The 27,769-nt window shown below is 38.1% G+C and overlaps 2 protein-coding genes across 2 annotated transcripts; both read left to right on the forward strand.

The window, feature by feature from the left end:
* Window positions 1–300: 300 nt before the first annotated feature.
* Window positions 301–3,775, forward strand: hce2l1 (high choriolytic enzyme 2-like 1). Its single transcript, XM_051906985.1, has 9 exons — window positions 301–366; window positions 437–488; window positions 563–626; window positions 722–858; window positions 966–1,083; window positions 1,649–1,827; window positions 1,910–1,991; window positions 2,161–2,285; window positions 3,328–3,775. The coding sequence occupies exons 1-9, from the start codon at window positions 307–309 to the stop codon at window positions 3,339–3,341; spliced, it is 831 nt and encodes a 276-aa protein (XP_051762945.1). The 5' UTR covers window positions 301–306; the 3' UTR covers window positions 3,342–3,775.
* Window positions 3,776–5,863: 2,088 nt separating this feature from the next.
* Window positions 5,864–27,562, forward strand: si:dkey-230p4.1 (trichohyalin). Its single transcript, XM_051904809.1, has 23 exons — window positions 5,864–6,025; window positions 6,708–6,861; window positions 6,961–7,098; window positions 9,758–9,835; window positions 9,911–9,981; window positions 10,064–10,229; window positions 12,510–12,616; window positions 13,231–13,470; window positions 13,634–13,814; window positions 13,901–14,044; window positions 14,680–14,828; window positions 15,780–15,929; window positions 16,070–16,226; window positions 16,452–16,598; window positions 16,791–16,900; window positions 17,799–17,952; window positions 19,572–19,765; window positions 20,033–20,160; window positions 20,279–25,014; window positions 25,873–26,076; window positions 26,157–26,216; window positions 26,746–26,817; window positions 26,896–27,562. The coding sequence occupies exons 2-23, from the start codon at window positions 6,721–6,723 to the stop codon at window positions 27,121–27,123; spliced, it is 7,755 nt and encodes a 2,584-aa protein (XP_051760769.1). The 5' UTR covers window positions 5,864–6,025; window positions 6,708–6,720; the 3' UTR covers window positions 27,124–27,562.
* The last annotated feature ends 207 nt before the right edge of the window (window positions 27,563–27,769 follow it).

The following is a 27,769-nucleotide window of genomic DNA, read 5'->3' on the forward strand; positions in this document are numbered from 1 at the left end:
AATAACACAAGAATCAGCAAGACTTCATATCACCATTGTAGTGATCAGTATTAAAAATGCTGAAGTGTCAAGTCAGAACTAACTGACAGCAACATGAAAGCTTTCCAAACCTTTTATTATAGGGAAAACACACCAATATCAAATAATGACACGCTACGTCACGCTAACCCTCCATTTGCAACCTGAAGTAAAGATGGGTGGTACTCTGAGTATATATATTCTTGCTCCAAGGCCCTTAACTTCAGTTTACGTGCAAAACCCGATTACATCCAGAACACCAGGACGCACTCAAAAGTGACCACCAAGATGCTCTGTGTGGGTATTTTTGTGGGATTGTTGTTAGAGTCCTGGTCTTTACCTGTGCAGGTAAGAATACTACTGCAGTTATGTTGATATTATTCATATTCTGTGAATAAATGTATTTCTTTTGTATTAGAACTCCTCATTGGTCCATCAGACAAGGCTGAGGATGAAGAGAGAATATGCAGGTAAACTGGTCCCTTCATAGTGAACAGTCTAGGTTTTACAATGAATTGACTAATCCACCTAATCTTCTCAACAGAGCAATACGTGGGCCCAGAGGAGATGAATGCCATGGACAGGATCCTCAGAGTAAATCAACGTATGTGCATGACAGATTTATAAAACATATATAAAACATATACATGGAATTACTCCTTGAGCATGAAACATGTGGTTATCTTCCTCCACCAGTGTCCAGAGGTTTTCCATTACTGGAGGGTGACATAGTGACTTCAGGATCCCACAGTGTCATTAGATGTTTAGGAGATGCTTGCCGCTGGCCCAAATCTGTTGACGGTTTTGTGTATGTACCTTACATCATGTCACCATTATATGGTGAGTAGGATTTATATATTAAATTCCATGACAGGTCTTGACAAATATTATTAGTCAAAGTTAAATAAAGGTCTTTTATATGACATGAATAATTTGTGTCTTAACAGATGATATGGACAGAATCACCATAGAAACAGGAATGTTGGACATTTCCTCTGCAACATGTGTGAAGTTTGTGCCTCGCACACATCAAGCAAACTTCCTCAATATCCAGTCTAGATCTGGGTGAGTCCACTGCAGTCATACACAATCATATTTTATTAACATTGGGCCTCATTCAACGATTTTTTGTGTAAATCGTACGTAAAGCCGTTCTGACGTACATTTTCGGATTCATGAAAAAGTTTGTATTTTTAGCGCTCTCAAGCGCCACCAGCTGTCCGTTTTCAGAAGAGCACCAGGTATTTTGGCAAACGCTTTGGTGTACGCGCATTAACTGAATATTTATTGTTAGGCATATGGCCTATTAGTCAGAAGATTCCACAGCTTTACTGTGGACACGTAATTTGCGTAGTATGCTAATTGTGAATGAGCGTGCACGCGCGCCTAATTTCGAATGATTGGAATTCATTAACATACACAGACAACTATCAAATCTTATGTTTATGAATCGTTGTGAATCCGGAGGAAAGTTTTCGGGAAGGTCCGTTTTACGTGCAAATTACTTGACATGATTTTATTACATGAATGAACCTTTACCTCTTACATTTTTTAAAAACCCAACCTTTTCAACAGTATTCATTTATATATTTTTAACTGTTATTATTGTCATCCACTGTTGTCCCCATAGCTGCTGGTCATATCTTGGAATGATAGGAGGCAGTCAGACGGTGTCTTTGCAGTCTCCGGGCTGTATGTGGTCAGGAGTGGCGTCCCATGAAATAATGCACGCTCTGGGATTTGTACACGAGCAGTCCCGCTCTGATCGTGACCACTATGTTTCCATTCTGTGGGAAAACATCATGGAGAGTAAGTTTTTGAAACCAGCACTGTAATTATTGAAGCCGATGTGTTTAGTCTGACAGTGATGTATACGGTTCCTTTCATATAGACCAAAGGCACAACTTTAGGAAGTATGAGACAAACAACCTCAATACAGCATATGACTACAGTTCTGTCATGCACTATGGGAGGTGAGTATTGGAAATCTGCTGTACAGTATGCATACTTAAACCTAAACTATTAGTGGGTCATCTGAATGCATTAAAATGTAGTCCATAGATGTTTAAAAAGTCCCAAGAATTTTGCATTTTTTAAGTGAAGCAATATAAAAACAGTAACCGTGGCATGATGCACACACAGATATGCCTTCTCAGAGGATGGGGGACCCACCATCATCCCTAAACCAGACCCTTATATTCCCATTGGCCAGCGAGATGGACCAAGTCTTCTGGACATTCACAAAATAAACATCTTGTATAACTGTGGTAGGTATTACAGTAATTTCACTTTTAGTAAAGTTTAACACTTTACAATTACTAACATTAAAGGGTTAGTTCACCCAAAAATGAAAATTCTGTCATTAATTACTCACCCTCATGTCGTTCATCTTCAGACCACAAATTAAGATATTTTTGATGAAATCCGAGAGGTATATGACTCATCCATAAATAGAAATATAATCACCACTTTCAAGGTCCAGAAAGGTACTAAAGACATCGTTAAAACTGTCGACATAACTGCAGTGGTTCAACCTTAATTTTATGAAGCGACGAGAATACTTTTTGTGCGCAAAAACAAAAATAAAGACTTTATTCAACAATCTCTTCTCTCCCCTGTCATTATCCTTACACAGTTGCTGCAGGAAGCACAGTGAAGGCTTCCGTGTTTACGTCTGAACGCAGGCTCAGTATTGGCCAAAGCTGATCACGTGAGCAGCACGACGCATGCGTGTGATGCTGACTCAGGAGCCGGCCAATAATGAGTCGGCGTTCTGACGTAGAACCTGGAAGCGCTGGACGTAAACAATGTAGCAGATTGACAGAGAACAGAAGATATTGTTGAATAAAGTCATTATTTTTTTTCAAAAAAGTATTCTCGTCGCTTCATAAAATTAAGGTTGAACCACTGCAGTCACGTCGACTTTTTTTAACAGTGTCTTTAGTGCCTTTCTGGACCTTGAAAATGTCAGTTAAAGTGCTGTCTATGGACGAGTCATATACCTCTCGGATCATCAAAAATATCTTAATTTGTGTTCTGAAGATGAACGAAGGTCTTACGGGTGTGGAACGACATGAAGGTGAGTAATTAATGACAGAATTTTCATTTTTGGGTGAACTAACCCTTTAACTTTTGATTTTATGTATTAGTAAATTTTAAAATACTTTAGAAGTACTTTTCACTGTTAGTTCATGTTAACAATCATGAATTAACTAATGTTAACAAACAGAACCTTATTGTAGAGCATTTACCAGTTTACTAAACTATGCTTCCTGTCTGACTTGCATTTTTCTTTCTTGTGTCCACTAGCTGGCTTTGTGTGAAACATAATTTATAGAAGAGTTATATGGAATGGACCCACCATAATTCACTGGACAACATTTATTCACCTTTCCTTTTCATTTTATCATGATTTTCAAATTTGACTTTTTACATTTGAAAATGTATGTTTTAAACTAAGACATAAGATATATTTTGAAACAATTTAGTTACATAACAGATCGTGTTACATCCTGTGAACTATTTTACAGCACAATACCAGAAATGCATTTTTTGGCCAATGACATATAAAAGTATCCATGATAAAGAACAGGAAAAACCTTTTAAAAAGTCTAGTTTAAAACACGTGTTGTGTTTTTAGAAATGCACTTTTTTCATGTTGGTTATGGTTTACCATTTTTGACAAAAGTTTAAATTGAATGACCCTTAAAATGGCATGTGGTATAACCAAAAAAATCCATAAAACACCTTAAATACATACTATATGTGTGTACACATTCATCTTTTTTTTAAATTATTTTCTCGCAAACATCATGAATTGTTAATTTATAAATATCATTAAAGCTGCAGTCTGTAACTTTTTTTTTTTTTTTTTTGGTTAAAAATGATCCAAAATCAATTTGAGCAAGTACATAACCAGCCAATATTCAAAATGATCTCCTTACCTTAACCCGATTCACAACGGTAAGGGTGTAATAATGTTTTCTAATTCGAGTGGTACTGGTAGGTTTCCACGGGAAATTCGAGCATGCTGTGTTGTTAACATTAACAATTTGAGAACAAAGTATAACAATAATAATACTTAATAATTTGCACAGGTTTGATGTGTTATGAGCTAAGCAATCGTTAGATTTAATCACCATTGGTAGTGCGATTTATTGTAATGCTTTTTTTTTCTCAGTCAGAACAAAAGTGGCAGATTTGTTACTTGTTCAGATGCCATTCTCCGGTGAAAATTCTTATTTTGGTCATACTTCCAAGACTACAATCTGTGATTCTGAAGTACAGTATCCATTGGTGCGGTGACTGACAGCCACACATTCTCCTCAAAACATTAGATTCATCCGCGCTGAGGAGCCGTGTCGATGCACACCCCACGTAAAGATGATAATTCCGGAAATGACTGCAGTTGCAGGTTTCAAACAGAGATGGCGACAAAGAGGCAAAACTTACGGACTGCAGCTTTAAGTTTTGGGGGAGTACATACAACCTGACCTTTTCAACCCGAACTAATGTTGCCACCTAGTCATGAGGGTATTCAGGGGTGAGGGGTCCTCTCATAAAATTTCACCCAGAATTTTATTTCAGAAATTAAAAACGTTCTCATCATAAAACATGTATATTCAAGTCATTGTAGCCTATTTATTTTTAAATAAACTAATAGATCCATACAAAATGAGCATCATGCTATTATTATTTTTGGGGGAACATGATAACAATAAAACATTACAAACCATGACCTTTGTCTTGAGTCATACTGTAGTTGTGTGTCATTATGTAGGATCTCACAGAAAAGAGAATTCAAAGCTCATCATAAATGCAAACACACATCTGTAACTACCTTGATCCAGTGGCCAGATGATATTCTCACAAGATCCACTAAGTGCATCTCGACTTCTAGTGTGCACTCTTGCGTTGGAAACCCATCCTACTGGACAGTCTTGACCTTCCCCTCCGCCGCCTCTTTCTGCGAATTCTTGCAGTCACCCTTTGCTTTTCACTGTCCAGGGTGAGTAAACTTCTCAGGAAGTTGAAGGAGAGGTAGAGAGAAAGATATGTGAGGAAAACATAACAGGACCAGAGAATCAACATGTTATCCAACAAGAAAGAAAGGTGGAAAAAAGAACCAGCCAGATGAGCTGTAGCACCAGAAATATAATGTAGTGGACAGAATATCACAATGACACCATTTTAAAATCTATTGTCTTCAGATAGACAAAGCAGAGAGTGTCGAAATTTCACTCAGTTCTGTGTTCAAACCCCTTGAAAAAAGGACCTTCTGTATAAGTATTAACAACTTGAAATGTGCAGCACCTCTCAAATCAAGTCCTACCTGCCTCTCTGCTAATCAGCTTACACTAGATTAGGTTGTTCTAACCAGTGTCATGACATGACACACCTATCTCATATTATGACTCAATACTCTCTATAGTTCAGCAAACAACGGAATGATTATTAAGTAAAAGGAAAACAGTTACATTTTTTTTTTTTTTTTTTTACAATTCAGTTAAATATTATAAAATAATTATTATATCTTATTTAAAAAATAATATAATATTATTTTATATTATTATTTTAAAGTTGAATTCATCTGAAAACGATCTGGATTCTTGTTAATGTGTGTACACTAGACAGATTTATTCAATATTGTCCTCCATGTTTAATATCGAAAAACAAGCCTTTTGCCTAATAGCAGATATTTTTAGCTACGGATTTTCTAATTAGTTAATTTGAAGAGCCTCAATTACATGGTATACAGCGTAATATAACCTAAAATGTTTACAGCAGTAAACATATTATAAAAGCGTCTCCGAGTCGCCTAGTGGCGCTGTCCACAGCACGCGCATTGACGCACGCGGGCTGCTCATTCAAAACACACGACTTTACAGTTTCGAATCCGGATGCTGCAGAAAAACAAGATTAAAAACACGCATATCCGAGGTTTTGCGTGTTATTTCAGACCTGCACTACGTGAATGGACACAGTAAAGTAATCCGTGTTTTCAAAAGTAAGCTACTACATTATATTTGCACTTTAACAGAGACTTAATAAAGCAGTAAAAGCTCTTTAGTCGCATTCACTGCGATTGACCACTCTCCTGTACATATGATAAATATGCTTCAGATACCGGAATCAATGAGTGCATTCACTCTGAAATACTCATATACTATTATTACGCCTGGATGAATTAATGCTAGTATATTAGTCATATAAACTCACATTATACAGTCAATACAGTCCAATAACTAATAATCTGAGTCTGTAGTATCAACCCTTTTCTGCTGGAAAGATTTACAGGCGATCTGCAAAGCACTTGATAATAAATATTACAATACGTGTGTTAGTATATTGCCATTGTGCTAATTGTTCTTTATTAACATTTCATCACTGATGAATTCAAAATGTATCCTATTTATTGTGAGCAATTTATCAGTGCATGTTATTCAAAATACTAAAAACGTTTGTGTTGTCAATCTCTTATTAAGATATCATGACTTGATATCATTTTTCAGCCCCTACCCTCCAATCACCCTTAGTGACTAATTTTCACAATCCAATCAATTCCCAATGGATAAAATCCTTCATCCCCATCCTAAATATTTAAATATTGAGTAATATCCAGTTCCAGGTATAGTGTTTCATGTTACCTTTAATCATTTAATCCAAATAAATGTTTTTATTTTCCACAGCTGATGGCCGAGTATGGAATCAGAACTGTTGATTGGATGGCAGCAGGAGAGGGCAGAGCTGAAGGCGGAGTTATCGCGTCTGCAGGATGAGTTGGCAGAGAGCAGAGCAGAGAGGGAGGAGCTTCAGTCTCGAGCTCAAGCTTTGACTGACAGGGTGAGGAGGAGGGAGTCAGTGACGTGTGGGGTCCATCAATAACAGAGTGAACTGATGCTTTAACTGGTGATCTCTCTGTGTGTTTGTACCCGTGTTTAGCTGTCTCAGACACTGGACCCTTCTCTGTCATTATCAGTGCGTCTGGACGATGAGCAGAGAGAATGGCGGAGAAAGCTCAGAGAGGGCAGAGAGAGAGAAGCCAGACAGGCTCTGCTCATCCATAAACTTCAGAACAAGGTCTGAACTCACACACACATTTAATATATTTTCATAAGTCATGGCTGAATGTCCTTGTAGAGATTTGTCTTTCTAGATTCAGATCATGGAACTTGTATTGTTCTAGTTTTAGATTTAAAACATTTTAGGGGGCGATTTACACATACAACAATTTGCAGTAACTGTGAGACTGTAAGTTATTAATTTGCAATTCCTTGACAAGTAAAATTGAGAGAAGTTTAACTCTATGCTTTTGATTCTCTACTTTTTTGACTCCAAGACTCTATCCACAATACTATTTGAAGCTCTCTCCCCTTTTTAATTTACAGATTAAACAGGGTTTTTCCTGGGTCAAAAATGGTCTTCGGTGGTGGCGGATGAACACGGTCATCCACACACACTTTAAAAAGTACCCAACACACATGAACTGTCAGCCCAGTACTACTGACAATAACTTTAAAATAAATGCAAAGAAACAGTTTGTTCATCTCATCCTATTTTTTTGTGAAATTAAAAATAATCACTGTCAGGTCCGATCATAAAACATAATTTAATTTATTAAAAATCTGTAAATTTAAATGTAGAATGTAAAAAGTCACTGAGTGACTGATTGTAAAGTGAACAACAAAGAAATGGCAATCCTGTTATTGTGCATTTACACTCCAAGACTTAATACACAGATCATTTGACATACAGTATCAGATTTTTTTGTTCTATTCATACATTACTATGGTTATCATTGTCAATCGGATTCAATTGCGCATTTATATGGCTGTTAATCCAGAAACTTTGCAATGTGTAGTTAGCAGCATGAAATTGTATATTATATACAGAAAGGTACACAAAGCTGCCTACTTCCGAAAACTCCCATAATAACCAATGAAGCTGCACAATGAATCTCTTATTGATGTTGTGTTTATACTTTGTTGGTTATAACGAAAGGATTCGTGAGCGTGCAGAACTCGCGCTGAATAAAAACTCCACCGTTCTGATAGCTGTTGAGCGGATTCTGTCTAACTTAAATACATCTGATTGGCTGTTGCGTTCACGCGCTCAACAGACATGTCTGTGATTGGCTACAAAGCTCAACCCTGCAAAAACACACTGTGAATAGAAACCTTTATTATAATAATAATAATAATAATAATAATATTATTATTAATTATTATTATTATTAATTATTATTATTAATAATTCCTTACATTTATATAGCGCTTTTCTGGGTACTCAAAGCGCTTTACATACGGAAGGGGGAATCTCCTCAACCACCACCAATGTGCAGCATCCACCTGGATGATGCAACGGCAGCCATATTGTGCCAGAACGCCCACCACACACCAGCTTATTGGTGGAGAGGAGACAGTGATGAAGCCAATCATTATATGGGGATGATTAGGAGGCCATGATGGACAGAGGCCAATGGGCAAATTTGGCCAGGATGTCGGGGTAACACCCCTACTCTTTTCGAAGGACATCCTGGGATTTTTAACAACCACAGAGAGTCGGACCTCGGTTTAACGTCTCATCCGAAAGACAGTGCTTTTTGACAGTATAGTGTCCCCATCACTATACTGGGGTGTTAGGACCCACACAGACCACAGAGTGAGCACCCCCTGCTGGCCTCACTAACACCTCTTCCAGCAGCAACCTAGTTTTCCCAGGAGGTCTCCCATCCAGGTACTAACCAGGCTCAGCCCTGCATAGCTTCAGTGGGCAACCAGTCTTGGGCTACAGGGTGATATGGCTGCTGGCCACCAAACCTTGACAACCTTCACAGAGCGCTTACACAAACACTCACAGGAGTGTTTTAAAGTACTTTAAAGAAGCTGGCTATCAGCATGTACTGGTACTGAAGAACGGCAGGTATCCTCATTCGTCACATTAGATGATTAAATAAATCTTTGGCGGGACAAATTTTGAGTGAAGGAAAAACCCTGGTAAAATAAGTTTAAAATTCCAGAAGATTGGGGGTGAGTTTTAGCTCGTTTCAAAGCTAGTTTTTTTCTATATCAAAGAGTTTCCAAAGTGTGAACTTCAAAGTGAAGGCTGGGAAAAATCAATCTAAATTAATATAATTTATAAAATAATTTTTATGGTCAATATCAGTTTTTCTAGTTAGCTTAGTTTTAAAGTATTTCTTCAGCTATAAATACTATTTGTGAATATGATCTATGTAAAAGTATTTTTAAAAATCGTTATCAAAAATTGGAAAAGTCGTGGAAAAAAAATCATGGAAATTCATTAGTCAGAAAGTGTGGGAAATGCTACTCTGAGCTATTTCACTGCTCTATATGATTTACCACTGCTCACATACAGTACTATAATAAAAAACATGATGTATTGAAAACCTTGTTAGAAAGGATTGGCATTATAATTTGATACATTTTAGCAGCAAGAAAACTGATTCCTTGTCAAAATGAAAAGACATCTTACTTGACCAGCAGTAAAGCCCATTTGTGTTTGGGTTTTCAAAAGCTATGGCCAGTTGTGCCCACTGATAATGAAAGGGCTTCTAGAACAGCCTTTACGACCAGCTATACAATTACTCAGCAACCTCCAGCAATAAAAAAACACTGCTTATGTGCATGCCTCATTAGCCTACCCATTTAAGAGGACCAATCATATCTTAGTTAGTACCAAACTCACTGGTAATTAATGTGCTCATGCATGTGTTTGTCAGGTGTTGGAGTACAGGGCTCGCTGTCAGGCTCTGGAGCAGCAGTCGTTCAGTGAGGAGCGAGAGCTGAGGATCAGAGAGGTGAGACAAACACAGTCCTCAGTGTTTTAATTGAGAGCTGTGAGCATCACATCATTAACGCGATGAATTTCTCAGAGGATGCTGCGGGATGAACGCAGTGACACGCTGGAGAGCACCCTCATCAGGCTGGAGGAGGAACAGCAGAGGTGCGGGGACTGTGTAAGAAAGATTTCTATGTTTTCAGTGATTGAATTCATGTGACTGAGTTGTGTTTGTTCACTGGAGCAGAAGTTTGGGGCTCTCGGAGGTCAGTGCTCTCCTGCGGAGTCAGCTCAGCCAATCAACAGAGGCTAATGAAGCCCTGAGGGACGACCTGCGAAAGCTAACAGCAGATTGGTCTAAAGCGGTGGAGGAGGTGGTGCAGAAAGAAATCGATTGGCAAAAAGAGAAAGAGGTGAGAAAGTAATCTTTACATATTTGGGATATGTATGTTTGTCAGTAAAGATCTTGAGCTGGATTCCCAGGGATCAAAGTCAACACACATACTAATAAAATATTTAATGTACTGTAAATCGCATTAAATTGGAAGCTTCAAGTTTTTTACGTAAGCTCAGTCTTCTCTCACTTGAACTTCGTGACATCATGTAAAAACAATTAAAATGGAAGCGGATTCAACTACCGTTAAAGTTAGTTGGGAAGTAGTCTCAGCCTCAAATGTCACGCACACGGACCATTGGCTGAACGTCTGATACATAAGTTACACAAAATGGGAAACACTTTGGGAGTTTTGAAGTCGTCAGATGATTGGTTGAATTCTCCAGTATTTTATTGGTTGAATTCACCATTGTTGCAGTAAACTTGCACGATGTTCTTGAATGAATTGCACCCTGGTATGTTATTGTGGGATCATTGACTTTGAATTTTAATGCCCCTAAACATGACTCTGAACAAAACAAACTGTGATTGGTTGCTTTACATGTCAGTCAGACGGCATCTGGGTGGTCCTGGTACACTTTTTTCATTCTACAGTACTTTGCATGGCAACAAAGCCAGTCCATTTTTGGCAGTATGAGTGTTGCCATAGACACATATAATTTCTGTGTCCTCTGAGGATGTAAATGCAGCAAAATCTCTGAGTTGTCATCTTGTAATTCCAGTAATTCTAGTGTGCAGCACTAAATGAGGTTGTCGCTTCTGAAATTTGCAGTGTGAACTTGGCCTCACAAGCAGGTTCATAAGCATTCAGTAGTTGCTTAGCAATGGCTCAGTTTTTCTGAGCTGATTTTATCAGCGCATTAGGGAATGTGTTGCAAAATATTGTCACCAAGCAACTGGGCAGTCACACACAAGTTGAGTATGTATGCTCTATTAGTGGATGAGTGCGAAAACACATTTTAGAGGTGTTTCACAGAGTATAAAGATATTACAAGAGCATAAAATATGTGTGCTTTGGTGGTAGCTCTTTTAAAATAACCTAAAATATTGCATCCAGTTATTCTTCACATTACATTTTAAGACAAACATATTATAATGTATTTTATTTGGCTTACAATGCTGTTACCGTGCAATAATTGGTATTAATTTCAGTGAGATGTGAAACCTTAAAGGCTTAGTTCACCCAAAAATGAAAATAATGTTGTTTATTACTCACCCTCATGTTGTTCCACACCCGTAAGGCCTTCGTTCATCTTCAGAACACAAATTAAGATATTTTTTGATGAAATCCGATGGCTCAGTGAGGCCTGCATTCAAAGCAATGACATTTCCTCTCTCAAGGTCCATAAAGGTACTAAAAACATATTTAAAACAGTTCATGCGAGTTCAGTAGTTGTACCTCAGTATTATAAAGTTACGAGAATACTTTTTGTGTGCCAAAAAAACCAAAATAACGGCTTTTCAACAACATAGTGATGGCCAATTTCAAAACACTGCTTCGGAGCTTTGCGAATCGAATCAGTGATTCGGATCTCCCATCAAACGGCTAAACTGCTGAAATCACGTGACTTTGGCGCTCCGAGTCACTGATTCGACTCATAAAGCTCCGAAGCAGTGTTTTGAAATCGGCCATCACTATGTTGTTGAAAAGTCGTTATTTTGTTTTTTTTGGTGCACAAAAATATTCTCGTCGCTTTATAATATTAAGGTAGAACTACTGAACTCGCATGAACTGATTTAAATATGTTTTTAGTACCTTTATGGATCTTGAGAGAGGAAATGTCATTGCTGTGAATGCAGGCCTCACTGAGCCATCGGATTTAATCAAAAATATCTTAATTTGTGTTCTGAAGATGAACGAAGGTCTTACGGGTGTGGAACGACATGATGGTGAGTAATAAATGACATTATTTTCATTTTTGGGTGAACTAATCCTTTAAACACTGATTCAGCATTTTCTCACACGTCTGCAGCTGTAAACATTATGACTGGCACAACGATTTCTCTTCCTCAGACTGAATTTGCAGAGAAAGGCTCTGTAAATATAGCAGGGAGATGTTGTTGTGGTTGCGGCTTTGTTTTTTCTAGTAGTTCCACTGACAGACACAGATGGATATTTGTGGTTGTACAATCAGTGTACATCATCAAGTTTCTGACAAACTTTAGTCTCAGGATCAGTCACAATGCAAAAGGAGCATCTACTGGTTTCATTTATGCAATATTTTATTTATGGAACAAATAGTTTTGATTAATTTCATATATTTTTTTTAATTACGTTATACCATTATTTTGAATACAGGTTTTGACAGGCCACATAGGGAAGGAGCAGACCAGGCTGATGACTCTGTGGGGACGTGTGGTCACGCTCAGACGCCAGTGTCACTCTCTGAAGACTGCTACTGACAAGTGAGGAAAAACGAATTGCTCTTTCAAAAACAAAAATATGGACTTAGCATTATGCTAGTTGAAATACGCTACCATACAATCTCGGTATACCAATGATCCACTGTTGGAGGTTTATCTTTTATCCACATTGCAAGTATACATTTACAAACCAAAAATAGTAATTTACTTGCCAGCTTGGATCTTCACAATAGTGCAATAGTTATCCCAAAAATGACTTATCATGGGACAAAACCAAAACATGTGGGAATATGTGCCCACATCCACTTTACATTTAAGGCAAACTGGTGAATATTTTGGGTCAATCTTAGAAGAAACATTTCTTATTATTATCATTGTTGTAAACAGTTGTGCTGCTTAAAAGTTTTGTGGAAATGATAATTTTTTTTCAGGTTTCTTTGATAATTTATTTGAAATAGAAAACTTTTGTAATATTATAAATATTTTTACTTTCACTTTTAATCGATTTAATGCATCCTTGCTGAATAAAAGTTTTTTTTTTTTTTTTTTTTTCCCAAAAAAGGAAAAATCTTACTGACCCCAAACTTTTAAATGTTAGTGTATGTATTTTCTGTATTCTCCATTAAATGTGCATGTGTTGTGTTTTTGTGCCACAGAGACCTGTGGGAGCTGAGAGCAGAGTTCTCTCGTCTCTCCTCATCTCTCCTCTCTGTATGTGGTTCTCCACGATCGGCTCCCATTCTGCCCCATGACTCCCATATATCTCACTCCACTACAGCGCAACCCCTCTCCTCCACCCAGGGGCCACTGTCTCTTGATGATCTGAATCATGAAGAGAGGAAGTCGACTGAATTAAAAGCCGACCTGGAGTCAGAGACACTGGAACTCAGGAACAGGTTATTACAGGGTTCACAAAACATTAATTCCATACTGGATTATTGCAAGTATTCACAATATATTTGCAATGATTTTGCTGGTGATGAATTGATTCAAATTCTTGAATCAACATTTTGTTCACTGTATTATTCAAAAAAAAAAATTTTTCTTCTTCTTCTTCAGGATAACAGAGCTGAATATGACAATAAAAACTCTTGAATCTGAAAGGGAGAAGCAGGAGGCAGAGATGGAGACGAGACACAGGCAGGAGATGGGGAGAGAACAAGAGCAAGAGAGGAAGTGGCAGAGACAGATAGAAATGGAAAGAAACTTTGAGTCTGTCAGACATGCTGTCAGGACACTGGTGAGTCAGCATGGGAACAGGAAATAAATTGTGATTGTGGTCGTGAAGCATGAATGAACTCATGTGTTCACTTTCTTTTTGTCCAGTCAAGGGTTCTCAGCTCTCAGCAGATGAGTGGGCAGTTAGGCTCTCTGTCTGCAGATGATGTGTCCAGTGAAGGACTGTCTTCTGTCCTCTCTATCATCGCTCAAGCTGAGACTGCCCTGCAATGGAGACAACAGGAAGTACAGGTTGGTCAACGTGACATAAGAATTGACCCTATTTATTTTCTTAAAGGGGCTATATGAAAGATATTATGTATTATATCATGTATTAATCCCATTTTTTTATAGCTTGTAACGAAACTTAAAAAACGAGACCTTCCCAGACTTCCTAGGTTGTCTATAAAGCCTGTAGATTGATTTTTATGTTAAGGACTCTGGACGTTTTTGTCGGGAAAATCAAAAGGATGTGATGTTTACACGCGCTCCCAAGAGCTTCTCTTCTGTGCAGTGACACATGAAATGAATGCTTATACAATGTTCAGGATAATGCCGAAAGAGCGATTTTGTACTGTAACGTCAATGTGTCATGCAAAGAAAAGGTATTAATGCAAACTATAGTCTCAATATACAGTCTATATAGTCTGTAGTCTCAAATATACTTTATAAACAAACTATCATAACTGCATAATTTTAATGACCTCTGTTGACATGATGCCGGTGAATTTTCTGAAGGGTTTCTGAATTCTACATATAGCCCCTTTAATTCATGTTCCTGGTCTTCCAAACAATAATCTTTCATCCAAATGTAATAACTTGGTCTTTAAAATTACCCTTTTGGCTTGTAACAAAGCCCTCTTAGTAAGCCAGGTCTTTTTTGCCAGGATGCTCAGATGAGCTTGCGTAGACTTGGGACAGAGAAAGAATCACTGGAGCAGCGAATCACGCAGTTGGAGAGTGAGAGGGCGGAGCTTCAGGAACAGACCAATCAGGGAGCACTGCAGATGAAACACACGCAGGAATTACTGAACAGGTGATCTCATTATCATAACTCATACAAATACAATTTTACCTTTTAATATTCCTAAATTCTACCTTTAGGGGTTAATTTAATTGATTTAACTGTTTTTATTTATTTAAACATTTGAGTTGTAATATAACATCTATTTTGGATATTTACAAAATATTTTTGAACCATTTCAGCTTATATTATTTTTATTTGCTATTGTATTTAATTGTGTAAGCTCATTTCCCTTATTTTCACATTTAAATTTTAATTTAACTCTCACTTAAGTTAATCTTTAAAAATGCTTATAATTTAATAACACTGTTAAATGTCAAATTTAAAATGAGCTATTTTACATTATAATGTTGCAGAACCTACATTCACTTGGAGCATTTAAAATTAAATTGATTGAATTTAGTGTTTTATTTTTCATTTACACTACCGTTTAAAAGTTTGGGGTCAGTGCAATTTTATTTTTAAAGAAATTAATAATTTTATCAAGCAAGGTCACATTAAAAGTGACAATAAATACATTTATAATGTTACAAATTATTTCTATTCTTCAAATAAATGCTGTTTTTTTTTTTTTTTTACTTTTTATTTGCCAAAGAATCCTAAAAAAACAATGTATCATGCTTTCCATAAAAATAATAAGCAGCACAACTGTTCTCAACATTGATAATAAGAAGAAATGATTCTTGAGCACCAAATCATCATATTATAATGTTTTCTGAAGGATCATGTGACATTGAAATGATGCTGAAAATTCAGCTTTACCATCACGGGAATAAATTACATTTAACTTTTGAAACTTTTGAACGGTTGTGTATTTTGACAAAATAGTATTGAATTTTTCCAGCAGCCATTGCAAATAATTACTGGCTTATCTGTATCAGCCATAGTTGTAAAATTATAATTGCTGTAAACTGACATGGTTGAATATGGAAGAGTAATCTATGGAGGTGTTGTGTGTGACAGTGAGAAGGAGATGGTGACTAGTTTGCGCAGTCAGATGGAGGAGGCCGAGAGACTCACAGAGGAGCTGAGACAGGAGAATGAACATATGAGACGACAGAGAGAGAAGGAGGAGGAGGAGAGAATCCAGCTGGAGAGAGAGAGACAGAAACGGTACACTTATCCATCAATCCCCCCTTAATGTTATGCTGAACTCACTTAGGGTGTGTGTGTCATTAGAGCAATGTTCAGTCATGCTTATGATGCTAAATTTTGCTGGTAAATGACTCTGATGAAGTGTATTTGTAAATCAGCATGGAGGCAGAAATGCTAGAGGCTGCTCAGCTGTGTGAGAGAGAGACTCGCTCCCGTCTGGAGCTGCACAGCCTGCAGGGGGCACTAGAGAGAGAGAAGCTGGACAGAGCACGAGCTGAGCAAGAGACAGCCGACACTAAAGATTCTTTACTGAAGGTAAACCCATAGTATTACAGTGGGAGTGACAGTGCAGCACTAGATCATGTGACGGTTGTGTCAACTGGCCCGAAACTCTTTCACAAATCAGGCACTTCTCATTGCTTAGTCCTGCCTGTTATGAGTTGTGTTGTTTCACATCCTGTATTTTGTCACCCTTCCAAAATTCTCCAGCATTCCTTTATGTTGTTCCTCTATGTTGTTTTCTTATCTCCTCCCTTCCAGGCACGGGAGTCATTACTGGCCCTGTCCTCCAGTCAAACCCAGCTCAAGAGAGAGCTGGCAGAAGGTCGAGATGCCCTGGAGAAAATGGCTACTTTAAATGAAGCTCTGGCCAAGGACAAGAGAGAACTCAGTGTTCGTGCTCTGCAGGTCTGGCACGCAGGTTTAGCCCATCTTTAGCATAGATCACTTACGATGCCTAGGGACATGACCAAATCCCTGCAAGCTGTCACAGGCCTCTTGCCTTTAATTACTTGATCCATCGCCAGAATGCGTTGCTGGTAGAGCCAGGTTTGGGATGGAGGGATGAGAGGTGTGATTTTTGTCTTCCTGACCCCTTAGCTGGAGACGGAGGTGGCAGAAGCCCAGGCCCAGATCCAGGCATTTGGCGCAGAGATGGCGGGTCTGTGCAGGGAAGTGAAGACCGCGTCTCTAGAGGCCAATGAATTAAGGTGCGACATTGTAAAATTAAAAAATTCATAACAATCAAGTCAGCTGATGAGAAGGCTATAGGTGTATTATAAATCAGAGTCTGCTAATTATGGGGAAAAAGCAAAATATAGGCTTGCAAGTATTTGCTTCATGCTTTTATAACAGTGGAAATGCTGTTTATAGGGGTCTATAATAAATCTGTGATATACTGGTAGAAATGTGTAAATAAAATAATGGAAAACTTGGAAATAATAACCCAATATAAACTTGGAAAAGTCATGGATATTTCTAGAGTATATTCTTTTTTTGAAAGAAATGAATACTTTTATTCATACTTAAATACTTGGAATGCACATACACATTAAATTGATAATAAAAAAAATGTTTCTTGAGCAGCAAATCAGCATATTAGAATGATTTCCAAAAGGATCATGTGACACTAAAGACTGGAGTAATGATGCTGAAAATTCAGCTTAGCCATCACAGGAATAAATTACTTTTTAAAATATATAATAATTAAAATAATATTTTAAATTGTAATACTAATTCACATTATTACTGTTTTTACTGTATTTTTGATCAAAATTAATTAACTAAGAATATATTGATAGAAATACTTATTTATATTGCCTACCCCCTACCTATGTACAAGGCAGAGTAAAATATGTTTGTATAATAGGCTGTTTGAAATCTGTAGATGAAGTGTGCCTGTGACTCTAAATGACAGCTAATCAGGTCCCTAATGAGCTTGTAGGATTTTGATAGGAATACTAATGAATACATTGGGCTTTAGATGACACTATAAATGTCTGAGTTTATCTCAACAGCTGTTATATTTGGCTGTAGTATGCTGGCCCTGTTTATTCACAGCCCGTGATGCTTTACTGCAATTGTGTTGATGATCCCTCTGTGTTCCAGGGAACGGAGAGAGACGGATCTGAATACTCTGCAGCAGCTCAGAAACCGAGAGAGAGAGCTGGAGAATGAGCTGGAGACAGAGAGGGAGGACAGGGAGAGAGAAGTGACTGCTTTCACAGAAGAGAAGAGGAAAAATGAACAAAGGATTGCAGAGGTGAGAAACTCAGACAACACTGACTGCTTGCCAACTAGATTCAGAAAACAAAAAAAGTACTTTTTTGAAAAACTAAACATTATACTGTGTTTTAACTAGGTACAAGATGACAAGCTGTCTCTCTCTATATACGTATATACAGTTGCAAGAAAAAGTATGTGAACCACTTGCAGAATCTGTGAAAATGTGAATAATTTTAACAATAAGAGAGATCATACAAAATGCATGTTATTTTTTATTTAGTACTGTCCTGAGTAAGATATTTTACATAAATGTTTATATATAGTTGACAAGAAAAAAAAAAGTAGCTGAATTTATTAAAATGACCCCGTTCAAAAGTTTGTGAACCCTTGATTCTTAATACTGTGTGTGATTACCTGGATGATCCACAACTGTTTGTTTGTTTTGTGATGGTTGTTGTTCTGAGCAGTTAAACTGAGCTCTGTTCTTCAGAAAAATCCTCCAGGTCCTGCAGATTGTTCAGTTTTCCGGCATCTTTTGCATATTTGAACCCTTTCCAGCAGTGACTGTATGATTTTGAGGTCCATCTTTTCACATTGAGGACAAACTATTAAAAAAAGGTTCAAACATTCACTGATGCTCCAGAAGGAAACATAATGCATGGGGGTTGAAAACTTTTGAACAGGATGAAGAGGTCCAAATTTTTCTTATTTTGTTTAAATATCATTTTTTTTCATTTAGTACTTCCCTTCGGAAGCAACAAAAGATACTTGCATGTTTCCCGAAAGACAAATTAAGTACAATTTACCTTGATCTTCAATTTCAAAAAGTTTTCACCCCCCGGGTCTTAATGCATCGTGTTTCCTTCTGGAGCATTAGTGAATGTTTGAACCTTTTTTAATAGTTGTGTTTGAGTCCCTCAGTTGTCCTCAGTGTAAAAAGACGGATCTCAAAATCATTCAGTCACTGCTGTAAAGGGTTCAAATATGCAAAAAATGCTGAAAAAACTGAAGAATCTGCAGGACCTGGAGAATTTTTCTGAAGAACACCGGGCAGTTTAACTGTTCGGGACAAACAAGGGACTCATGAACAACCATCACAAAACATAAAAACAGTTGTAGATCATCCAGGTAACCACACGCAGTATTAAGAATCAGTGGTTCACATACTTATGAAAAGGGCCATTTTAATAAATTCAGCTATTTTTTATTTTTTTTTCTTGTCAACTATATATAAAGAATTTTTATGTAAAACATCTTACTCAGGACAGTACTAAATAAAAAAAAAATGTGTATTTTGCATGATCTCTCTTATTTTGTTAAAATTATTCACATTTTCACAGATTCTGCAAGTGGTTCACATACTTTTTTTTTTGCAGCTGTATATGAACAATTAAATGAATGTTTTTTACTCAATATTTACAAAAAATTCACAAAAATGCATTTATAAATATAATAAAATAAATTAATGATAAATCTGCTTCATGTACAGTTATTTATTTGTTGAGTAGCTGTGCAATATGAGATGAGAGGTCATATAGGGCAAAATTTGTGATAATGATGGGCTTTAGTGAACATTATGCTGTACACATTCTCCTATTTTTGAGTACATTTTGTGTTTTGGGTCCACTCATGGACAGCGATGTGTTTGTGTGTCAGTTAACCGAACAGTGCAGTACGATGATGAAAGAGCTGCAGAGTGTCCAGGCAGAACTACTCAAAGCAGCAGAGCAGCAGAGAAGAGCTGAACGAGAGAGAGACGACCTAATGAGAGAGAGCCAGAGACTAGAGGACACAGTATGTACACTGGAGAGAGAAAAGGAGGAACTCACACAAGTCAAAGAGGAACTCAGGTATAGTCTATAGTCATAAAACAACATACTAACAGCTCAGTATTCTTTTATACCATTCTTTTTAAGAGGAGTATGTGCTTTATGAGAACAATTTTGTTATAGGTTGTTACCTATAAAATCAACATCAACAAATTGAATAAAATAAAATAGAAATAGAAACATTTCATGTGTATTTCACATAGATATTAATATCAATAGATATTTAGTTTGAGCCATCTTTTGTGCCAATGCCCTGTTAGTTTCTAACCTGCTGCTGTCCATCTTCAGAGGCGTGGTGGTATGTCTTCAGAAGCAGATTGCTCAGGTTCAGGAACAGGCCTCAGGTCTGGAGGTGCAATGCAGTCAGCTACAAACACAGGTGGACACGCTCACACAGACCAAAGATGTCTTGCAAGGTCAGATTGTTGTATTATAAAACAAACTTCTCATTAGCTATTCACTTTACTAATTTAATATGTTGTTGTATTTGTGTGTGTAATTAAAATGTAAAAATTTTCTCTCTTAATTGTTTAGGAGAGATTCAATGTCTACAGACAGACCTAGAGAGAGAGACAGCACAGAGAGAAAAGGAAAACCAAGAAGCATTGGAGGAAAGAAGGAAGAGTGAAAGAGAGATGGAAAACTGGCAGTTGGAATGCAAGAGGATTCAGCGGGATGTTGAACAAGAAACGGAGAAAAACAAAGTACAATTGGAAGAGAGCAAAACCGAGAGAGAAAGATGGCAAAAAGAGAGAGAAGCTCTGAACGCAGAACTTGGCCAGAAAGATGGAGAAGTGGAGATACTGAGGAACAAGACTGATGGTTTGTTAAAAGAAAAAGAAGAGCTAATAGACCACTTAAATAAAAGAAACACAGAACTTGAGAAGCTACAAATGAAATCAGCTGCAGAGCAGAAAACAGTCGAACAAAGACTGAGAGAAGCGTGTGATGAGATTGAGAGATGGAAGGAGAGAGAAAACAAGGTTCAGAGAGAGAAAGAAGAGTTAAATCAGAAGTATATTGAAAGAGTGGAAAAAGAAAGTCAGAACCTCAAGGTCACAGAGAGAGAGAAGGCTAAGATGTCTGATCTAATGAAAAAGAAGGAGGATGAAATACGAAAGAGAGGAGAGGATATCGAAGAGTTAAAATCAAAAGTCCAATCGCATGAGAGAACAATTGAGAGCCTGGAAATAGAGTTGCAAGAGAAAGAGACCTTGGAGAGTAGAGTGGAAACCCTGGAGAGAAACAACACTCATCTGAAAGAGAGAGAAATGGAGAAAATAAGAGAAAATGAAAACAGACAAAAGAAAAGAGATGAGCAAGAGAGGGAGAAAGACATGAGGTGGAGAAGACAGTTGGAACAGAAAGATGAAGACTTGACAGAGCTCAAAAGCAGAGTTGAAGAACTAATAAGAGAGAAAGAACATATCTCGTTACTTGTGGAAGAAAGAGATAAAGATGTTGAACAATTGCAAACTGCATTGTCGACAGAAAAGAAAACTCTTGAACTGAGACTGAAAGAGGCGAAAGACAATGTAGAGTGGTGGAAGAGACGAGCTGGCAACATGGAAAAAGTAAAGGAGAGCTTAAATTGGGTTGCTGAAAGAGAGAAAACAGAACTGACAGAGCTTCTTAGACAAAGAGAGGAAGAGGTACAAAAGAGAGAAGAGGACATTGGTGATCTCAAAGGTAGAATTCAGTCATTAGACGTAATCATAGAGAAACTAGAGACTGATGTTCAGCAGAAAGATGAGCAACTTGAACTTCTAAAGGAGCAAATCTCACAGATGAAAGAGAGGGAAATGGAGAAACAAAAAGAGGTGGACAGGAAGCAAGTAGAGGTAAAGGAACAGGAGAAACAACTGAAATGTGAATTAGAAGATCTCAATAACAACATGGAGGGAGTCATTCAAGAAAAAGAGGCAATACTAGAAAGGTTGGAAGAGAGAGATAGTGAACTAAAAGCATTACAAGCACAACTTGCACAAGAACAGAAGACGTTTGAACAGAAGCTCAAAGCAGAGCACGAAGAGGTGAACAGGTGCAAAGCCAAGTTAGCCGAGGTGGAACGAGATCGGATAAGCTTGGAGGAAAGGGAGAAGGAGCAAAAGAAAAGACAGGAGATGGAGAAAAGAGATAGGGAGCAGATACTGAGAGAAGAGCTCCTTCAGAAGGAGATGGAGCTGAAGCAGTTGAGACTGAAGATTGATGAACTGAACCAGGAGAAAGAGGAAGACCGGAGGATAAGAATGGAGCAACAAGAAGACCTTGAACGACAAACTACCCTCCTACAAGACACTGAGGAGGAGGCACGGGCACTGAAGAAGAATTTACAGCAAAAAGAAAAAGAGGAAAGAGATAGGGAGCAGATACTGAGAGAAGAGCTCCTTCAGAAGGAGATGGAGCTGAAGCAGTTGAGACTGAAGATTGATGAACTGAACCAGGAGAAAGAGGAAGACCGGAGGATAAGAATGGAGCAACAAGAAGACCTTGAACGACAAACTACCCTCCTACAAGACACTGAGGAGGAGGCACGGGCACTGAAGAAGAATTTACTGCAAAAAGAAAAAGAGGAAAGAGATAGGGAGCAGATACTGAGAGAAGAGCTCCTTCAGAAGGAGATGGAGCTGAAGCAGTTGAGACTGAAGATTTATGAACTGAACCAGGAGAAAGAGGAAGACCGGAGGATAAGAATGGAGCAACAAGAAGACCTTGAACGACAAACTACCCTCCTACAAGACACTGAGGAGGAGGCACGGGCACTGAAGAAGAATTTACTGCAAAAAGAAAAAGAGGAAAGAGATAGGGAGCAGATACTGAGAGAAGAGCTCCTTCAGAAGGAGATGGAGCTGAAGCAGTTGAGACTGAAGATTTATGAACTGAACCAGGAGAAAGAGGAAGACCGGAGGATAAGAATGGAGCAACAGGAATACCTTGAACGACAAACTACCCTCCTACAAGACACTGAGGAGGAGGCACGGGCACTGAAGAAGAGTTTACAGCAAAAAGAAAAAGAGGAAAGAGAGAGAGTCCACCGTGAGGAAGAAGCAATGAAAAGGCTGAGAGAAAAGCTGCATGAAGCCGAAAAGAGGAACGTTGAAGTCTCAAGATGTCTACGAGAGACCGAAACGACACTGGAGAAGGAAAAATCTCAGCACAGAGAGAAAGAGGAGAGACTTATGGACTGTAACCAAGAGCTACTATTGGTCAAACGTGAGCTAGATCATGAGAGGGAGACTGTTGAAGAACTGAAGAAACTTATAAGCGAACAAGGCGAAGAGGTGAAGACACTGAAGGGAAAACTGGATGAACGGTTGAAAGAGGTGGGAAGGTTGTCACAACTGCTGCAAAACAGCCGAGGGGAAGCACAGGTGCTTGAATCCAGGGCAGAAAACAGTGAAGAGGAGAAACAAAGATTAAAGAGGTCTTTAAGTCAGATTGAAGATGAGAAGAGGCATCTGGAGACCCAACTGAGAGATGAAAAAACGGAAGGGGAAAGACTGAGAGCCAGGCTTGAGGATCTTCAGAAAGGTCAACATATCCTGATGGAGGAGAAGGCGGGACGTGTGGAGAAGCTTGGGGCTCGCATTAGAGAGCTGGAGGAGGAGAGAGACCATCTCTCGGCAGAGCTTCGAAGGAAAGAGAGAGAGATTGAGGCTCTTAGAGATGAAACGTTTCGGGAGAGGCGAGAGAAGGACAGAATAAGCTCTTTGCTGAATGATGCAAATGAAAGGAAAGAAGCCTTGGTTGCTCAGATGGATGCTTTACAAGAACAGGTGGTTAATCTGTCTAGAACCAAAGAACAAACAAGGTCAAAGATCCAGGAACGAGACGAACAGAACCAGAAGATGCAAGAGGGGCTGATTGCAGGGCTTCAGGAGATGGCTACTCTGAAAGAACTGCTGGAAGAGAGTCATCGTGAGGGAGAGAGACTCAGGTCCATGATGCAGGAAAGGAAGGATGAGTTGGTCCGGAGCAGAGAGGAAGGAGTTAGGGCGGCACAAATTGAAGCCAAAGATCTTCTACTAAAAGTCCAGATGTTAGAGAAGCAAAAACTGGAACTTAAGTCCACCGTGCAACTCCAAGAGGAACAACTTAAGAAGAAAAATGAGGAAGGGTTGCGAGAGATGGAGCAAATGCTGCAAAGAGAGGAGAAGTTAGAAGAAGAATTGACAACCACGAAGAGCGTAGTGGAGCAGAGAGAGGCTGAGCTGACAAGAGCGAGGGCTAGAATAGACATCCTGGAAGATCAGAGGACTGAACTCAGCTCTTTGGCGGCAGAGAGGACCAGAGACGCAGAAGAACTGAGCGACAGATTCAGAGAGCTGAGACAGGAAGTGGACAGACTGAGAGAGGACAGAATAAGAGAGAGTAAAGATTGGGAGGAACTCCAAAATGAAAATAAAGAGAAACAAAATGTGTTAGAGGGATTGGAGTTCCTCAGAAAAACACTGAGGGAAAAGGAAAAGGAGATAGAATTGATGAAAGAGAGATATGAAAATGAGAAAAGAAAAAGCGAGAGATTCCAGCAAGCGGAGGAGCAGAAAGTTAGACAACTAGAATTATTCTCAGAGAGACTGAAGGATAAAGAAACTGAGTTGGAGAGTATTCGAGAAATGGCGTATAAAGAACAATCAGCAAGACTTAGATTGCAGGATCAATTTGAAGATGAGAAAAGAGATACTAAGATATTGAGGGAAAAAATGGAAACCTTAGAGAAAGAGAAACAAGAGATGGAGACCAAAATAGAAGAGGATACACGTAATCTTAGAGAATCTGAAAAGAAAAACAAAGGACTAAAGATGGATAGTGGCCATGGCACTCTATCAGACTTCCTAGAGATAAATGCTGAATATCAGCCTCATGACAAGTTGTTAGAGACAGAGACACTTAGAAGGGACCTTACAAGAAAGGAACAGGAAATGGAGAGGTTGAGGACCAAGGCTCAGACCCTGCAAACTGAGCTAGACAGACTGCACTCCACAATAAAAAACGAGAACATAAAAACCGGGCCAACAGATACTAAGGAATGGGAAAGGCTAAAGGAACAAGTGTCCGCTGTCCTTTTAGAAAAGGAGGAGAAGGAGAGACTCCTTAGAGAGAAGGATGTTGAAGTATATGCTCTGAAGGAGCGAGCCAAAGAGCTGACTAAAGACAGGGACCGGGTCAGGACGGCTCTGGAGAAGACTGAAGCCATGCTGATTCACTATAAAGAGAGGCTGGGACAGCAGGAGCATAAGAGAACCCGAGCAGAAGCTGATATGTCACAGGTCAGTAAGGCAGAGACATCCTCAAATTTAAAATACCTACCTGTCATTGTAATTACAATTAAAGGTACATATTACATAGTTGTGCTGATATGGCCTTGGACTTCATACTGACACCTACTGGTGTGGATCAGGCAAAAGCTAAAGATTTCCGTTACCAATCATAAAAATGCCCTATTTTCAATCAACCATAATTAGTGTATTCTGTGAGTGAAAGTGCTCAAAAACACTGGGTTATAGAGGAAGTGATTAATATTCAACTTATTACTAAAAAATGCACCTTTAAATATAAATTAGTTTGAGTACAATATATAATTAAGAGTAGTGTCAGGAACTCTCAACATTGAATTGATTCTGCTAGCATTCAAAAGTTTTTGTTTTTTTTAAAGAAATTAATACTTTTATTCATCGAGGGTGCATTGAATTGATCAAAAGTTATAGTAAAGACATTTATAATGTTACAAAAGATTTCTATTTCAAATAAATGCTGCTCTTTTGAACTTTCTATTGATCAAAGAACACTGTAGACTGGAGTAATGGCTGCTGAAAATTCTGCTTTACCATCACAGGAATAAAATACTTTTTAAAATGTATTAAAATAGAAAACAGTTTGAATAAACTGTTGATAAAATGTCCGGTCATGGTTGTGATGTGAACAGTGTGACAGTTTCTAAATGAGGCAATTTTTGGCTTAGTTTCCTGGTCTGGGTGGTTTGTGGAGGGAGCTTTGCTTTGACGTTACGAGTATCTCATAGTACTCTTTTATTTCAAATGAGCAAGGATAATTTTGTTTCCATGACATGTCCCCTTTGAACACATTTAGTAAATTGGTAGTTTGATATTTTTGGGCAATATTAATAGGAGAAAGAGCTTGAACAGAAGGTCCAGTCCACAGATGAGGTGGATAGAGACTCTGCTGTACAGGAGCGTCTGTCGGCCATGCAACGGGCCGTGGCACAGCTGGAGGTGGATCAGAACCTTCTGCAGAAGAAAAACAATCATCTGGAGAAGAAAATTGAGAGACTACGAACTGAGCGACAGCACCTGAGAGAGACGCTGACACAGGTATGAGCACACCTCACGAAAGGATCATATATTATAATGTCAGTGTGATTAATGTACCTACTGTATTTGGCCATCACCAGGTTGAGCTGGAGAGGGGGAAACTGAGGCATCAGCTGTCACAGTCAGAAGCTGGAGTTCTGGTATGATGGATAGTGTACATTTGCAATACATTTGTGTTTTGCTCTGGTTGCCTTTCTGTGTGATGGATTGTCACAGAAGTGACAATTTTTTTTTTTTTTAGCTTTGTTTTTTTATTCTTATTAGAGTATCATTTTGTGAGCTTTAGCAACCAGTGTTATTTTAGTATTATTTATATACTACTGTAGGATTTATTAATACTTTAAATTAGCTTTTAATTTAAGCCTTTGTAATTTTGTTGTGCTTTTGTCATTTGGATTATTATTTAATATTTCAGTTTAATTTACTTTTATTTCAGCATTAGTTTTAGTTATTTTAGTACTTCAACTTCTTCATTTTTTCTTCAAGTTTTTCATCCAGTATTTTTAATTTGATTTCAGCTCTGTTTTAATTACCGAAAACTATTTTTAATATTTTAGTTAACAATACTGTTAGCAACATGCCAAACTATTGCAATAAATTGTGTTTTGAGTCTGTCATGTGTTAATTACCAGTGAAAAGGCTAAAATATCTACATATCATGTCGCATAGGACCTGTCAGATGGTACGGACAATGAAGAACTAAAGCGTCTCAGAGTCCGAGCCAGTGAGCTAGAAGAACAGGTTTGTCCTTCACACTTCAATTGTTCATTAGTATTTTGGCACGTAATATGGCCTTAAACCTTAAACCCAATTTTCTAGGTTCACCATCTTCGTCTCATGTTGGCTGTGGACCATCAGCAGAGGGCAAAGTTCATAGACCGCTCTCTGAAGAACAGCCAAAGTCTGATGTCCCTGAGACAGGATCTGAACGAGTCTCTAGCTGCGGTCTCTCAGCGGCCCGTCCCGTCAGTGCTGGAGTCAGAGACACAGAGGCTGGACAGGAGCATCAGAGAGGAAGAGCTCCGATTGTCTCTCAGCCAAAGCTGAAGAAATAAAACACTCCTTTATGTGTAATGACTATTATATAGTTCATTTAACATCATATTTTTGCACTTAACATTCAGTAATTCTGACCGTGAGCATAAGATTTATTTTACACTCAGGGTTTTACTGCTACTTTATATATATATATATTTATGCATTTTGTATATCTTTTTGTTTTAAACCATTGTAAAAATTCTAATTAGCTACAAAATATAAGCTTAAAAAAGGCAACTATTTTAGATAGCGAATTTCAGATTTACATGTCTCTTCTTGACATGCAGATAATTTAATAAGCTAAAAGCTTTGCCATTGTGTTTACAATACTTTCCAAAGCTATTCTGTCAGTGTTATTGTTTGTGCAATATAAGCAATCGGTTTAATTAAATGTAATACTTTTTTTTTTTTTTCATTTATTTTCAAATAAACTTCAGAATGATTACGATTCTGTTTCTCACATCTCTGACATTGAGAATACCAAATCACAAATAAAGGTTTTAAGCCCAGGGTCTTGGGTTTGGTTTACTGCAATGTATAAAATAGATACCATATACCCTGAATGCAAGTTATTTTGGATAAAAGCATCTGCCAAATGCATAAGTGTTTTCACAATAGTTGTTACAACACATACCATCTAATCTGTGTGGTATGT

The sequence above is a fragment of the Ctenopharyngodon idella genome, chromosome 9 (assembly GCF_019924925.1).
Source record: "Ctenopharyngodon idella isolate HZGC_01 chromosome 9, HZGC01, whole genome shotgun sequence".
NCBI classification, from domain to species: domain Eukaryota; kingdom Metazoa; phylum Chordata; class Actinopteri; order Cypriniformes; family Xenocyprididae; genus Ctenopharyngodon; species Ctenopharyngodon idella.